Here is a 14155-nt window from a genome sequence, read left to right on the forward strand (position 1 = left end):
TAGGCTCCCAAAGGTACATTATGAAAATTTGTTAGGGCTACGCAGAAAGCTCAGTAAGACTTTTACTCAGTCTGTAAGCCCTTCTGGAGAGGCAGAAAGCTCCAGAGGAACCATCAAATTTACCTGGTCTATCATCATTCCAGAACAATCCTACACATGAGCCCGTTACCCAAATGTAATTCCTGCAAGAAGCAAAATATGAAAAGATCTAAAAGGACCAAAGACTACTGCAAGACTTTTAGAGGATATCTTTTGAGAACTGTCAATCCATCAAAATAAAGTAAAATGAGTGAGCAGAGAAAAGAAAAACTGAAATTAGAGAACATTGCCAAGAAATGTCACTAAGGACTTGGAAGAACTCAAATGTATCTCCAAGAAGAGGCTAACAATGTATCTCCAAGGAGAGGCTCTCTGCCTCTGTCAATGAGGAAGACCAATGTTTAATTAGGATATGATGTGTCACTGAAGTGGTAATTCTCCAGTCCCTGAAAAAGGTTTTCTCTATAGGAGCCTGGAATCTAAGTGCCTGGCACTCAGCTGGTGAGCACTGAATACCTGTATCGCTAACCAAGAACTGACTTTTTTCTGGAATCTTACTGATACTGTCATTTGGGTGGCAAATGTTGGTACGAAGCTAACAGTTAGCCTGGTCCCCGTCTAAAGCCCAGCTACAAATAAAGAAGATTTTGATTGATGAGGTTTTATCAACTTTGCCCAGTGGAGTCAGTGCTCTAACAGCTGTTAAGCGGGCGAATGACTTACACACTGTACTGGCATTTTCTTTGGCTCTCTGACAGCTCCAGGAACGAAAGCCAAGCTTCCTGTACTTGCACTTCTGACAGATGAGCAGAGGCTGCGGGCTTAGCAACCAGGACAAATAGCACCAAACAGCTGTACCTGGAACAGCCCGACAGCAGCAGAGACACTGCAAGATGCCACGGCCTCTCCCAGCTGGCAAGGTCCGTGCGCAAGAGCAGGTGCTGGCCGCTGCCCGAAGATTAACCAGGTTATCAGACCTTGGGACTGAGATGTGTGGCATACCCTCCAAAAGGGAGGCAGGCCAGGGAAAAGCCACCTGCCACCAAGGCCGAAGCATGCCGTGATGGGGCAAGATATATTTCCATGGGAGTGCACTGCTGCTCCCTCATGTGACCCACAAAGAGCCTGCCAGCCTACAGGTCTACCAGGGAAACTCGTTAAGGCCTTGCCTGGTGGTGTGAACTTCTTCCAGTCTCCCCTCATCAGTGCTTGCATGTGAAACCAAGACTGGGGGTGGGAGGAAGCACTGCTTCCCTATTTACTGTGCAGGCCCCAGAAAATCCTAGAACAGCTTCTGCGGGTCTCTTCACCTTTTTATTCCTACTGTCATCCTCAGCGGTGGCACCAGCATCCATTCCTTTACGGTCTCCTGTGGGCCGGACACTAGCCAGGTGCTTGAGTCTAATACATGAATCCTACCACCTCCACTAACCCTGCACAGGGGCCGTTATCTTAGACTCTGAGAGAAACAGGGCCTTAGCCGAGGCCCCTCGGCTAGGTAGTGATAGAGGCAGGATTTGGACCCCAGGCCTGCCTGTTCGACCTGAGGGGCCCGTGGCTAAAGTTCTTCAATCTTATCACTGCTTCCCTCTCCTTATCCAGAAAATGGAGATAACAGCAATACCTATTTCAAAGGGTTGTTGTGATAACTAAATGACAATACACTTAGCTGGCACACAAGAAAGGATCAATAGATACGTATTATTATCGCTATTATGACTCTATAAAGTCTCCCAAAGTATAATAGGGAAACAAAAAGAAACAACAACATATATTTGAATTTTCTCCAAAGTGGGCCCTCTTTCACGTTATCCACGTACACTCTCAGATGCTACTTGTGTACACAGTTCCACTTCTGGCAGGCGAGCTTTAAGAACCCTCTGGGCCATACTCACATTCTACCATGGGGGACTCTATTTTGCTGAATGGGATGCATTGGCCTGTTCCCCCTGAGCTGCAGTTTCTCTTTGGGCGATTTCAACAACTTGGAACTTAACGAGGATGCACTTAGAACACCTCCACTGGAAGAACGGCTGCTTCCACTTCCACTGCCTCCTTTGCTTTTGGACAGAGAAGGGAAGAAGGAAAATACTGAAGTGGGAGGAACGGCCAAAGAAGGCTTGCTGGATGAGCTATGTCTTCTTTCTGAAAAGGAACACAAAAGGGGCGGGTGGGGGGGGAAAGACACTGTTTCAGGCAAGTCTCCAATGGAACCCTGGGGGAGTCCCCAGAAATCAACACATTTAGGTTCAAATATGTGTCACTAAGTGAAAATATACTAAACTCAGCAGCTTTCAGAAATGGCTTATCTAGACCCCACAGACTTATTCTGGATTCTAGGAACTGGTCCTTCTGCTTAGGAAACGTCTTGGCATAAAGAGGTTTATCATACATAGATAACCATTAGGAAACAGACATTCTAAACCCGAGAATAGTGGGTTTTGCATTTTAGAAATGAACCTCACTGACTGCAACTTGTAGTCAGAGAGGGGAAAATTATTCATTCATCTGCAGAACTCTGCTAATTGACACTGCACAGAATTCTTTCTTCCTTTCTAGCATAGTACCTCTCCAATTTTCAAAATAGCAAAATGTTAAGAAACAAGTTGTACCTTAATTTTTTTTTTGGTCACTACCCACCAGTATATGACACCAAATAAGGATGTTTCTAGGGTTATCTTATCGTTCCCTAAGAATCTGTGCTGAAATTTTCCAGTGAATCACTTCACTCCCCACTCCCAACGCCCCCCCCTTTAAATAATCTCACTTGACTACAGATGGCACAGCTCTTGTTCACACCATAGGATGCCAAAGGCGCAAGACAAAAATACCACAAATAGCTAAGCCTGCTTTTTATACCAGGAAGTAATTCATGGTTAAGTAAGGACTACGCAGGCTTAACTGAAAGTAAGTCTATCCACTGGAGAATCAGGTTTTCTCAGAGTAAGGCAACCCACACGAAATAAATCGAGAGCTGTTGAAGAATGTTACCATCGGAAACAAGTAAATTATTTAGTAACTTTATCTACTTAAGTACCTCAAGCTGGTAGCTTGAGTAGTTGCCTTCAGTTAAACTTGTAATTTAAAATACATTTGCTTTACTCTTAAGTTTTAAAATGTATGTGATCCAACATTTATTTATCACAATATGGAAGCTATATGAGTATTTTTAAAATTAAGCATATTAGAATCAATTTGACTACAACCATCATGTAAAGAATTTATTTCCAAAGGTCCTTTTAAATCAGTCCTGAGACTCTCTGTGAAGCTGTGCTGACTCAGTCCCAGAAAAGCATTAGCTCAATGACACTTTATGAGGTACTAAAGAGCCTGCTCTACACCAGGACAAAATCATTATGCTATCTACAGGCAGAATTCAAATTCTCCAACTAGACCACACAAAGGCTACAAGCAGGTTAGGAAAGCTAAACTGATAGTAATTTCTAAGTGCCTGCTGCTTTTTTCCCGCCCAGATATGAAAGTAGTGTGTAAGGAAGGGAAAGCTAAATTAACAAGTTTAATAATTTTCCAAATTTGGCACTTGAGGTTTTCTTTTAAAAAAAATTAGTTTCCTTCTCTTCCGTGATCCCAAAACACTCTGAATACACTTTCAAGCATCGGCACTTGTCAGCCAGGACTGTAAAATTCTGTCTCCCGTTCTGCCGACTCCCTTGGATGGTGGAGCTTCCTGTCTCGGTCATCTGTCCTTGACAGCATGGCACAGAGTAGGCCTTCAATTAACATTTGCCCGATTGGTACAGCTCTTCTTATGAAGAGAGTGATTTTCAAATGGTCCTAGACCAGTGGCTCTCAACCTTGGCTACACATCGGCATAATCTAATGAGCTTAAAAAATACTGATGCCTCAGTCCCACCTTCAAAAATTCTGATTCTGATTTTTCTGTGGCCTGGGCATCCAGACTTTTACAAGCTCTTCTGTGTGATTCCACTGCGCAGCCAATGGTGAGAGCCTACCCTAGACTAGGCTAATGCCTCATGAACCAATAACCACAGCTGAGTAAATTACCATCCGTGTGGCACTGAGAACACTGCCAGGCACGTGGCACTATATACCAACCAGGGTTTGTTAAAATGAAGCTCTCACCGCTACTACTTGTCCTCAACTAGTGTTTCCCAAACTTCCCTCAAATGCAAACTATTTTCATCATTCTTACCAAAAACACATAAAATACTATTTTTTACTCAACACTTTTATTCAAATGATCAACTCTACTGTTCCTTCCTCCTCCTTAATCTAATACTCACCAGTCTTTCACGGGGACAGCATTGGTATTTTGGACACAACAATCCTTGTACAGGATTTCAGGGTGGTTAGAATTCCTGCCCCCCGGCCCTTAATCACCAGTAAGTAGTGCCCCTCTATCGGAGGCAACCTGAAACTACCCCCAAACTGTTTTCAGATGTCCCAATGTGAAGCAGGGTACCACTCTCAGTGTTTTCCAGAACTCCTATCGTTTTCCAAAACAATAGCATCTATAAAGCAACAGGTTTAAAAAGTGTGTAATATATATTTCTGATATACATTAAAATAATTAAATAATTAAATTTAAATGTTCAGCCACAAAAATCACCCCCAGTGGCAGTGTACTAAAGGAATAATTCCCATGTCTGTGGTACAAAGAGGCGGAAAAATTCCAACCAAAACTTTGACTTCTAGGAAATACACTCTTTTTACTATTTGGGGGGTATCAGAATTCTCAAGCAGGTGTCTCACAGTAAAAGTGATATATTTTCTCTGGTATCAAATGATGTAAATAAAATTCTCAATCGAATTAAACAAAGTTCACTACAATGCTTGTTTTCAAAACGTAAACTTATTCCAAAGTCACTGATCTACTAAGGAACAATGCGAGCATAAAGAATTTTTGCATTTCCTTTTGCAAGATTTCATCTGCAAGAAGCACTAGGTGAACGCAGAAAACCACACCTGGCTAAACTGAGCCAGGTGGGAATAAACGCTCACACCCTCAGCCTGCCCATCCCCCCCACCCCGCCCCCAAACATCCACCATCCACCTCAGTTCACCATGGACCTTAGGAGCCACACCATCCACACAGCTGGTGCTACACCTTTTCCTCGATATCAGATAATCTTTCTTCCACCACTTCACAATAGCTTACAAACTGAAACCCTTCCGACACCTGCCTGCAAAAGCACGTCAGGTTGTTTTCAAGGAAAACTGTCATATGAGAATGAATATTTATGTATTTTATAAACCATTTAATACACATAAAACTGTGCTACCATTCTTGTTAGGTTCCTATCTTTTTCTGTGTGTCACCGATGAAGTTTTGAGTGTTGTGCCCATTATCCCATTTTTCTAATGAGTCTCCTGTGGTTTTTATTGAGCCATTCTGCATAATGCAGTAATTTCTTACGAATGTGTGCTGTCTTATGGCAAAACTGGCTGCAACTTCCAGTCTGCCCTTTCAATTTTTTCTTTCTTTTTTTTTTTTAGCTGCACCAAGTGGCATGTGGGATCTTAGTTTCCTGACCAAGGATCGAACCAGAGCCCCCTGCAGTGCAAGTGCAGAGTCCTGACCACTGGACCACCAGGGAAGTCCCTGTCCTTTCAATTTTCTGTTCCCATCGTAGTCCACTTTCCCTGTTTTCTTCCATTAATGCTCCCCCCCCCCCCGGGGGCTGTCTATTAACTCTTTGATACGGGATTTCGCATTAGAAAATCAAGAGTCAAAGCTTTCTAACGTTAAAGGTCAGCTGATGTATCAATAACATTTCAAAAAAGTTGTATTTTCTACTGCAACAATAAAAGCTATTTAAAAACTAAGAATGGCAATCTATCATGTGAACTTCTTTCATTCATTAGAACTTGAAACAGACTGCGTGTGTGTGTGTGTGTGTGTGTGTGTGTGTGTGTGTGTGTGTAACTGTGATTCTGGCTGAAAAGTGCCAGCTCAAATCCTTGTCATGCTGCTGAATTAAGTTGTTCCTTCACGTCATGGTCTGGTAACTCATTCTCTGGAAAGGGTGGCATTTGGCTTTCCCTTCACGAGAAAGCAAAGAGGAAAAACCAAATTAAATAATAGTTGAGATGGACTCTCCCCAACCTTTCACATTGGGCCTTTATTTTTCTTAAGATTTTAAACTGGGCTTCCAGTTTTTAAAAAGTGTTTGTTTCTAGATCAAAAGGGAAACGGGCAAGTTATGGGTAGGGTTAGGGACCTTATATTAAGTGGACAAACTGGTGGCCAGATGCTATGCATAACTGAAGTGTGGTTTGGTGAGGAGTCCAAGTTGAGTTTTCAAAGCACTCCTCTCTCCAGGGTCTGGCACCAGCCCAGAGAAAGCACACTCTGTCCCTGAATGAGGAGGGCACTGTGAATGGCTCCAGCAAGCAGGAGAGACAGGCAGACCAACAGACGGACAAACACAGATACAGTGAAAAGACAGAGCAGAGACAGAAGGACAGACACGGGTGAGTGTGTGGTGTACGTGTGGCAGTGCTGGGGTTGGGGGCGGTGTGGGGGGGGACCACACAGACAAGATTTGGAAACAGAGACAGGGAGAAAGAGACAGAGCAAGAGATGGATGCATCAGGCTTTCTTCCCTTGTGGCTTGAGCATGTGATACCACTGCAGGCAAGGGGAGGATACTGGGGTGGCCAGGAGAGAGGACAGCTTTAAGTCTTCCAAAATAGAAAGCAACCAAGAATACTGAGCTTATAATTGTGGATTCACGCTGAGGTTTAAAAAAATATGTATGTAAGTGTTGACACCTAGGTACAAACCAAAAAGGAGTTCAAAGCAAATAATTAGATCTTTTAAATGCATATACATTGCTTTGAAAAAAACCTAAACATAACTTATAATGTGTAAGTGTCAAAGTTAGGACACAAACCTAAAATGCAGTCAAAAGCACACTGTCACTTCAAATCATTCATGCTTGAAAAAAATCTAGAAGAATATTTGTCAAACTTTTTTTAAGTGGTTATCCCTGGGACTGTAGGTCTATTTTTGAAAAACTTCTGCACAACGTTTAATTTTCCTACAACAAAGATGGTTTACTTGTTTATTAAATACATACTTTTAAAAGAGAGAGATCATTTGGTGTTCTGGCCTCAATTTCACACATGCCAAAATAACGCAAGGCCTGTTATCACTCGGGAGCATAGAATCAATTTGTCCCACGCTCAGTGATCATCACGCAAGAGCAGGCAGAATGGCTAACAGCTCGGAAAAGCCCACAAAACTATTTTTACTCCAAGCCCTTTTCTGGTATCTTATTAAACCTTTTACTAATCTTTTATGATCCAAGCAACTGATTAATGGAAAGTCTCACCTGCAACAACAGCAGCCACTACTGTTAGCGGGCAGAAACGACCAGTCAGGCACCATGCTATGAAATTTACAGGGATTGCCTCATTTAGTCCTAACCATCTTCCTACAGAGCAGATACTGCCATGATCCCCACTTTCCAGATGAGAAGGCCAAGGCGATTAGCTATGGGTGTCAGCCAGTGTTGCATTTGTTTTTTTTTTCCCACAGGGAAACATTAAAGATGGTTTGAAGAGTGAATTTTGGTAGAAAGTGCCAGTCAGAGCTGTCTTTTCTGGCTTGGCTAGAAAGAATCACTTAGAAAGTTCCCAGATGGATATGCTCTACAAAGAACCCATGAGGAGGAGCAGTTATACCTGTTCTATAGCTATAACAGAAATACCTGTTCTATAGGACTAGGCTGGCCGGCCCGCACAGACCAACACCATTATGCATGCTTGCAGTCACGCCCCCGTCCTGGTCGCCTTCCCATCAGAGGCTCTTGGGCACAGTCTTGATGAACTAACCAGCTTGAATAGAATCCAAAGTAAAACCAAAAAAACTTTTTTTTTCTTTTTTAAGTAGATCACTTGAAGGGGCAAGAACACTGGAGTCAGACACATGTGGGTTCAAACCCTTGTTCTGTCACTAACTAGCTGGGTGACCCTGGGAAAAGACCTGACTCTATCTACTTTGGCAGACTCCATCTGTCAAGCCTACCCTGCAGGGCTGTTGGGATTAAATAACAGAGTTGTAAAGCCTGCAGCCCAGGGCTGACTGTGGACCAGGTATTGGGAACTCCATAGTGAGTAAGACAGAGGCCCCCTGTTAGTCCAGGTAATGCCAGTTACAGACTCAAGTGAGAAAGGCCAAGCAGACAGAAATCAGGGAAGAACAAACCAAAACCACTTACTCTACCTTCCCCAGTGTGGTAGAGACTTAGTTTATAGATTTAGTTTACATGTCAGTTCAGGAAGATACTAAGCTCTTCTCAGTCAAGAGCTCAGAAGAACAACATTTAGAATTCATTAAAAATGAGCAGGGCTTCCCTGGTGGTGCAGGGGTTAAGAATCCGCCTGCCAACGCAGGGGACATGGGTTCAAGCCCTGGTCCGGGAAGATCCCACATGCCGCGGAGCAACGAACCCTGTGCGCCACAACTACTGAGCCTGCGCTCCAGAGCCCGTGAGCCACAACTACTGAAGCCCGCATGCCTAGAGCCCGTGCTCCGCAACAAGACGAGTCACCGCAATGAGAAGTCCACGCGCCACAACAAACAGTACCCCCCGCTCACCACACTAGAGAAAGCCTGTGTGCATCAACACAGCCAAAAATAAAAAAATAATTTTTTTAAAAAATGAGTAAATTCACACACCAACCAAAAAAGATGCTCATTCAAGCTAAAGTTATTTTATAAATAAGAAGTTGGCTCATTTTCCTGACAGAACTGAGTCACTTAGGAAGAACTACAGGTGAAAAGGAAGAAAGTGAAGATCAAGTTTATGGATCCAAGGGTGGCAATTTTATGCAGATTATCAAAGCAATGATTCCTAAAACTCACAAATTTTTCTCTAAATGAAACTCACACTTTTGATTAGATTTGGTCAGGTAAGGTTAAACAGAGTGCATACTGTTACAGAAAATGCTCTCTATAACTGCTCCCATTTAAAGCAAGGATTTTTAATAATCAAGCTTACACATAGCTATAAAATATAAAACACAGGTAAACATATAGAGCTCCTTTGGCCAGGCACAGCAATTAATAATTACATATACCAAAAGCTCAGTTTAGAAACGCTGGGTCATTCATTAAGCAGCCCTTTCAAAAAAACTAATCAAATTGTTTACTTTGACATGCAGGTTGAAAATAACTGCTATGTGCTATTATCCAGCTTCCAGTTAACCCAAAGAAGCCATTATAGTTCAGTTTCAGGCCACCAAACACAACTCACGAGGCATCATCTGTCTTTCATAAGGAGCATGACCCACTATGAAACATCTAACAGGACCTGAGGCAGACTATATATCAAGACTGCATATTATTTATGTGTGTGTGTGTGTGTGTGTGTGTGTGTGTGTGTGTGTGTGTGTATTAAATATATATAAAATTGAGTGACTGACCAGGCATACCCAATTTAGCATTATCCTAAGCGGTATCTGTGAAACCACATTTGGGGTGGACACATCTATTTTTTTTCTTAATAACTATTACAAAAAAAAACCTTGGCACGCTTTTAAAGTCACAGCGTGGACTATGTGTGGACATAAAGCATTTAATAGTGTCTCCTCACTACTCTCACTGTCAACTTCTCCCTGTAAACGTTCTTATTCTTTTCTAAAAGCACTTTCACGTGTCCGACCAGCAAACACACAATCCAACTCCACTCCTTGTCATTACATATTCTTTTTAAATCCTATATCTGCTTTTTCTTTGATTCAATTTCTGGAGGGTCCCCAGGGACTCGACCGGACTACTCCAGAGCAAGCAAAGCGTAGTCTGATGCTAAAAAGGAAGCAAATCTGCGGGACTGTCCCTGGAACATTCAAATCTCAAGTTGTGGAATCCAGAGCTGACCTCTGACACACAGTGCCTCAAAGGACAGTTCACCAAAAGCCAAAACCAGAGCCGGGAGGCAGCCTCAGAGCATGCTTAGGTGGGTTACAAATGGCACTGGAAAACAGTGAGGAAGAAAAAAAAGTCTTTACACAAAGCACTCAGCATCATTTCCACTAGAGAGATTTAACTGAAAAGGATGATTTCAACACTGGCTGCCCTAACAAATTAGTCTCCAACTGCGACTTCTGCCAAATGCATTTCTCCTCCCCCTAATGCAGAATGTTTTTAAATTAAAACACGAGGGGAAAGTGCAGAAGAGAGAGTCATTTACAGCACTTGGTCCACTTGAAACAACTTTTCGCCAAGGTCTATAATCAAATTATCAAGCTCTTGAAGTCAGTGCTTTATGACGGAAATAAAAGCCCCACTAAAGTATTCCAGGTCCCTTGGCATTTCCACGTCTCTGGGCAGGGCGGCACTGCAGCATTCCCATTCACACTAGCTGATGAAAGAGAACAGATCACAAAGGGCAGATTACAAGGGAGAATGACTCCAACTCCGGTGGGGGAAGGGACAGGCGTGAATGGATTGTAAATAATGTTGCTAAGAAAGGACCACAAATATGGCAACCTCAGATAATCCTCTTGCCAGGAATTCTTCCCATGGGGACTGTTCTTTCTGAACTTTGCTTTCAACTATGTGAGAAATATGAAAACCTTACTGAATATCTGGAGGTAGCCCTTCCCTGCTGTCTCAACTTGTAGGTCTGTGCAAACATTAGAAAAAAATGGCTTTTAAAAATTCCAAATACTTTATTAAAGGAGATGGAATGATAGAGAAAAAGAGGGGATACTGGGTGGTATAACAACTGATCACCTCAGTTGGGAGAGTATCATTTCTTCATGAACGTTGTCATAAGACATCTTGTTTAAGGAACACTGAATGGTCTGAATAACAGTTCATTTCCTTGAGGGGGCCCTTCCTATCCTCCTGTTCAAGGTGCAGACTTTGAACTGAGAGTTATCATCATGATTTCAGACAGACACACACAAGTTGTATTTGTTTTTAGCAAATACAACTTTGGGGGAAAGGCTGTTACTGCCTTGAGCAAAACACAGCCACCAAACTACGCCACCTCTGTGATGTTGCCGTCACCATTTCTGGCTACAGGATATCATGCAATGAACGACATGCTGGCTGACACTTCCACTTTGCTAACGGTCACAAGCACCTCTCTCCGCTGTCCTCAGGACACACATTGTTACCCAAATGACACTGGCAGAGTACAGCAAGCACTCACCCTGCCTGAAACAAACAGGACCTCACGGTCTGAGAGATGCACAGCATCTCCCCTGAATTCGCTCCCATTGACTTGAAATGTCCGCACGCCTCAGGTATCAACATGTGAGAAGAAACCAAAAGCCAAAACCAAAACTCCATCAGTCTCCATTTACTTTTGCTTTAATCCTTTATCTTTTTGGGGAAAAAGCATCCTATTCGTTCAGCGATCTATCATTTTAAAAGTTTAGCCTTCCAATTTGTGAACACCTTGCACAGGTCAAGCATCAACACCCTCAGTCCTTACGCAAGCACCTCCCTAGTCACGTTTTGGGTCTGGGTCCCAGTTTTTCTCTAATGAAAGATACAAGGCTATCATCAAAGTGCAAAAAGTACTAAGAAAAACAAGCTATGCCTTTACCAATCCAATCCAGTTTTAACACACACACAAAGGGTAGGTAGGGGAGAGAGAGAAAATTAAAAGAAACCGGGCAGAACTCAAACCAGAGGAATTCTCTGTTTTTGTTCTGTTCGTTTGTTTTTTAAAACGAAAACTTCTGTGCAGGAATCCCCTCAGGGAGCACTGTCCTCTAAGGCCAAAAGGAGCAGCAAGTCCAAGGTGCAACGGAATGACAGCACCATCTGCTTCAGAGTGCTGCGCCAGTCTGTAAGCCACATCCTTATTGCTGTTTCCCACTAGTTTTGTGGCCTTTATACTTCACTTTATTGGGGGGAAGGTGGGGAAGGGGTGAAAAGACCCTGAACCTGGGGATAACAAAAACCCCAAACTCACAACACAGCCCTTAAAGCCTCCTCATAAAGCGCTCTGTTAATAAGGAATGGGTGATTCATGACGTAACAATGCCAACGAGGAGTTTGCAGCACGTGTTTATTTTTTCTGAAGACAGAAAACAGCATCTGCCCCACCTACAGGATGGAGCTGTCAACTAATCAACACCAAAAGCGATATGCAAAAATGAAACCAGAAACAGCAACACGAAAACTGCCTGACGAGAAATAGGAGTTCTTAGAAAAATCAATTTTAGGGAATTAAACAGCAATTTGAATAAAGGTTTGAAAATCTGTTTGTATTTAAAAGTTCTGCAAAGCAGTAGCTAAATTTCAGCCTCAATTAGAACCATCCGGTTAAGCACATTACTGCAGGAGGCATGAAAGGTGAATCCAGTGAAAACTAAAGATCTCAACAGTCACCTCACTTCCTGCTTGCAGACAAGGCATGAGAGAGTTTAAGGTAACTTTGAGAACAGCCGCCCAACCCACCCAGGAAGAATCTGCTTGGCTGTACTGGCTACCTTAATAACACAACCGAAAAAAAAATAGCCTTTTCTGGCAGTCAGTCAGTAATTAAATTTTTATACACTCAATTTAAGTTACTGAATGACTTCCCAGGGTTACTGTTTGTATTCTGAAGTTGTTCTTCCTCTTGACACAGTGTTCTGCTTGAAACTTTGCTGTGGATTTGAAGTATCCGACAAAACAGCTTTCAAACACATTCTACAGGAAACACGGTGAACTGCCTGTCATGAAACCTCACTCACCACAAGTGAGATAAAAAACAAACAGTTAAAGCGTGTTACAACGTTCGTCCATTTTTAGAGAGCAACGTAACCACTGCTCTCCCTGTTTTGAGATATGGGCACCGTTTGGTGCAAACCTCAGCATTTTGTTGGAGTTAATAGCAAACTCAACTCCTGCCTGCGTTTGACCTTTGGCCAGATCACTCAAATGACATTTCAGCATGGCTCCTGTGGACGGCCGGCAGCGGCTAATCCCTCTAGCTGCGATTACCCGCCTGCTCCACGGGTCTGCAGAGCGCACTCTCTCCACCACCTCAGCCACGAAGTGCTCCAGGCCTGCTGGCAGGGCAGGACGGCCACCAGAGGAAGGGGGCCTGCGCCAGCTCACCACGCTCGGCTCTGCGTGGGTCTCTGTCCTGTTCCCAAAGACCTAGCCCACCTTCCGCTAGCTCGTCCAGAACTGGGCCCCGGGCCAAGCCCAGCCTCGGAAAACTTACCCGGTGGAGCTTTCAGCCCCCGTGCGGAGGAAGGGCTGTTCTGAAGAGGCTTCTTGTTACCTTCCATTCACATAATTTGGTTGTGCTTCATTGCACACTTGCTACTGCAGGCTTGCATCATGATTTGAGTCTGCCCACCAACTCCAAATATGCTCCATGTTTGGTCTTATGTAACATTTGCTACTACTGTAAAAAGCACTTGAATTACAAAGGTCCTGGCAGATCAACAGAAAACAAGGGGTGGAGTCTAATTTCATCTAATATGGTCATACAAGGCGTCCTGGCTGGTGTAAATTAATCCTTCTCTTTGAAAGGCAGCTGGCCAAAACTGAGGGAGATGGAATTTATAAATTTAACCTGCTAGAATGTAAATTACTCACACCTGATTTTCCTGAGTAACTAAAATGACAACTATTACCAGGTATATTAGAAAATGTACTTGATTCGTTATATATCTACACTTTAAGCCTCGACAAACCTACAAGTTTTAATGTTATACATTTTTACAAATATCAGCAGTCTTCTCCACGTTCTATTTCCCCACTATCTATACTTTAAAACAACAGAAGTCTGTTATACTTAAGCACAGTTTTCCTTAAATCTAGTGAGAAAAATCTTAACCCATTTTCTGTGCATGTTTGTAAACTAGTCTAATTTCAGAAAAAATATACACCTTACTGTCCAGAGTTCAACCACTGGATGACTAAAGCTGGGGAACTTTTAGACTTTTAATCCAAAAACTTCTCTAAGTGGCTCTTTGTAAACCAGGCCTTCCTGGTTTAGCTGTTTGTCTTCAGCCCTGTTACACTCCCTGCGTCACTACTCCCCAATCTTGTCAATCGTCAAATCTTACTATCAAATAGACATGGAAAAAAGCAGCCAACTGATCTGAATTTTATGATAATAAAGGCTGCACACATAAATAGACTCAGATGCCTGATAGTTCAGAATGA

At 42.9% G+C, this 14155-nt stretch overlaps 1 protein-coding gene and 1 non-coding gene across 9 annotated transcripts in view; both read right to left on the reverse strand.

Annotated features, from left to right (window-relative positions):
* The window catches only part of ATXN7 (ataxin 7), a 129699-nt gene that overhangs the window by 19964 nt on the left and 95580 nt on the right, over positions 1-14155 (reverse strand). For all 8 annotated transcript variants that reach the window (XM_059075780.2, XM_067043726.1, XM_059075779.2 and 5 more), the window contains one exon: positions 1935-2184. In XM_059075780.2, the coding sequence (XP_058931763.1) occupies positions 1935-2184 (250 nt within the window). The remainder of the gene's footprint in view (positions 1-1934; positions 2185-14155) is intronic.
* TRNAA-UGC (transfer RNA alanine (anticodon UGC)) lies at positions 5546-5618 on the reverse strand. The gene has a single exon. It is a non-coding gene; the product is annotated as a tRNA-Ala (tRNA).

Source organism: Kogia breviceps, chromosome 10 (genome assembly GCF_026419965.1).
Source record: "Kogia breviceps isolate mKogBre1 chromosome 10, mKogBre1 haplotype 1, whole genome shotgun sequence".
Classification (NCBI taxonomy): domain Eukaryota; kingdom Metazoa; phylum Chordata; class Mammalia; order Artiodactyla; family Physeteridae; genus Kogia; species Kogia breviceps.